The sequence below is a fragment of the Patiria miniata genome, unplaced genomic scaffold (assembly GCF_015706575.1).
Source record: "Patiria miniata isolate m_02_andy unplaced genomic scaffold, ASM1570657v1 HiC_scaffold_17, whole genome shotgun sequence".
Taxonomy (NCBI): Eukaryota; Metazoa; Echinodermata; class Asteroidea; order Valvatida; family Asterinidae; genus Patiria; species Patiria miniata.
The window spans coordinates 3,434,835-3,437,236 of record NW_024037055.1 but is presented as its reverse complement, the minus strand read 5'-3'; the positions used below and the strand labels follow the sequence as shown (position 1 = coordinate 3,437,236).

The 2,402-nt window shown below is 43.0% G+C and overlaps 1 protein-coding gene across 1 annotated transcript; it reads left to right on the top strand.

Moving 5' to 3' along the window:
- Nucleotides 1–489, top strand: LOC119723979 (snaclec agkicetin-C subunit beta-like). Its single transcript, XM_038194902.1, has one exon. The coding sequence runs from the start codon at nucleotides 1–3 to the stop codon at nucleotides 487–489; it is 489 nt and encodes a 162-aa protein (XP_038050830.1).
- Nucleotides 490–2,402: the final 1,913 nt, after the last annotated feature.

Genomic DNA, 2,402 nt, shown 5'->3' with positions numbered 1-2,402 from the left:
ATGGCTGCAAATTGGCTTTATTACGTAGCGAGTTTTGGAGTGATCTTCATCAGCCTGGTAACCGCCAAGTGCTCTGACTGTGGCCTGTCCTGGCATCGCACCAACGGCAACTGCTACTTGATGGTGGAGGAGCCCAAGTCCTTCTGGAATGCCGAGGCGTACTGCCAGCGACTCTCCAGACTCGGGAGAGAGTCGCATCTTGTCTCCATCGCCGATCAGCAAGAGGAAGACGCGGTGGAGGCGTACGCTCAGCTGTCCGGTCACTCGACCATCTGGATCGGATACGAGAAGGACCCGGTGGTCGGAGACGGTCTGGTCTACCGTTGGACGGATGGCAGTCCGTCCGTGGTATACGAGGCGTGGGCCGGAGGAGAGCCGTCTGGCAATGGGGAAGATTGCGGCTCGCTGCGCAACGGGCATCAGTGGAACGACCGTGGGTGCGACAACCCTTACCCATTCATCTGCGAGATGCGTGGGAAGAACGTGTAAGAATCGGGAGCGGAAAGTCACGTCTTAGAGTAGTCACGAGTCATCTTTTAGGACATCATGATTCCAGATGGCCGGCCGACCTCTCACCACAGACTAGAAACTCACTTGGGATATTATGCTGCAGCGATATCTATTCTGCAGGATTTCGTTCGGAATACTTCAGTGCTTACAGTTCGAAACAACTCACAAATGCGAATCATTTTTAAGGTACTAAAACTAAAAGAAAACATCGCAAGGAAGGAAACGGCATCGCAAACTTTGCTCCGAAATTTTATTATTTCTTTTGTGGAACGTGTGGCTAAACAAAATCACTTTGTATTGAGTGGTTTACATGTACAAGTATAACACTCGGTTGGTATAAAGTTATTTGTAATGTATACAAAATAAATAATGTATATATATAAAAAATATAAAATATCAAAATCGTTATTGCACTGCACAAAATAAAATACTTTTAACTGGCAATTAATATAAACTTTTCAATGTCGTTGGTGTTAAGAGATTAACATGTGATATTGAAATAAATATTTTAGCATATTTCTGTTATACAATAACATAAATTAGCATACTATAGAGACATGAATACCAAGATTCAGTTATTTTTGTTTTGTTTTACTAATTTATCGAACGTTAGACATATGGCGACTGATTGGTAGAAAACGCCGTTCTGATATATATGAAGACTACACCTCATTATAAGTGGGCACATTATAGTAATACATGTACATGTACATGTACATCGATCCAGAAAGTCCCGCCCACTGTGCGAGTGGGGAATAAACACGTGTTCCTCACCACACTGCATGGTCCAGCCACGCGCGCGTCATACGCGCGTGCATGGCGCACGTCGGACATAAATCACGGCTGTGATTGGTCACAACACAATGGGGCGGGGCTAATAATGGATCGGTCTATTGAGGCATGTAACAGTGAACTATAAGGTTGCCAATTAGAGAACAGTCGAACACCTTTATACAAATGCCCTTGGGACTTTACGCATTACCTTGTTATATCAGTAATGAAAAACAAAGGAAAACAAAGAAAAACAAAGACTTCGGACCTAACATTTTGCTTGTTATAAACAGGACCATGTATTAACAGTGCTCTTCTTATCAGGGCTCGACTGTATCACGAATATGGAAAAGAATAAGATGTAGGCCTAAAGACAGGGTTTTACCAATTCACCTGCATGTGGCTATCTAACGCTGATAGCAAAGTGGGGAGTCAGGGTGCTCGATCGTCTGCACAGGAGGACGCATCTCTGAAGTCTTTCCTCGTACCAGCCTATATCTGGGACCAAAAAGAAAACTATAATTACCGAGAGGAACAAATAGGAAATTCACCTTATCACTTGCTTGTACCCATCGCCATATGTCGGAATACTAATAACCGCAAATGCAGACTCTTTGGAATGAACTCCACGCACAAGTTTCCCTCTCAAGGGGGAGAGTAAGGGGAGACCACTGCTAGAGAAATTCAGTGTGTCCCGTCATAGGCTCTCAAGTGGTAAAATAACGTCCTTTCTTTTCTTATTCGCGCACGGAATCCGTATACTCACTGCTGCTATGATCTATTAAAGCACGGAAATTCAGGGCCGGTGGTTTGACAAAATATCTATCAAGTGAGAAATTAGATGGAGGTTATCAACAACCTCCAATAAAATACGAAATTTCAATTACAATGTACAGGTACATGTACATCGTTTATCACTTTATTGCCCATGCTTTTACCAATTGAAGGCGCTATATGCAGCAATGCCGTGAGGAATAGAGAACTATTGGTATGTAAACTCATGTTATTTGGCAATGAACCAATACTACTGAATTTGTTTTGTCAGAAAAGTGGATTTACTTTCCCTTTTAATAAAGAACGCGTAGTGAAAGACGCATCGCGCAATCGACAAATATTTGGTG

Excerpts from the sequence above, each read along its gene's own strand:
- LOC119723979 (XM_038194902.1), top strand. The coding sequence starts at position 1 with ATGGCTGCAAATTGGCTTTATTACGTAGCGAGTTTTGGAGTGATCTTC.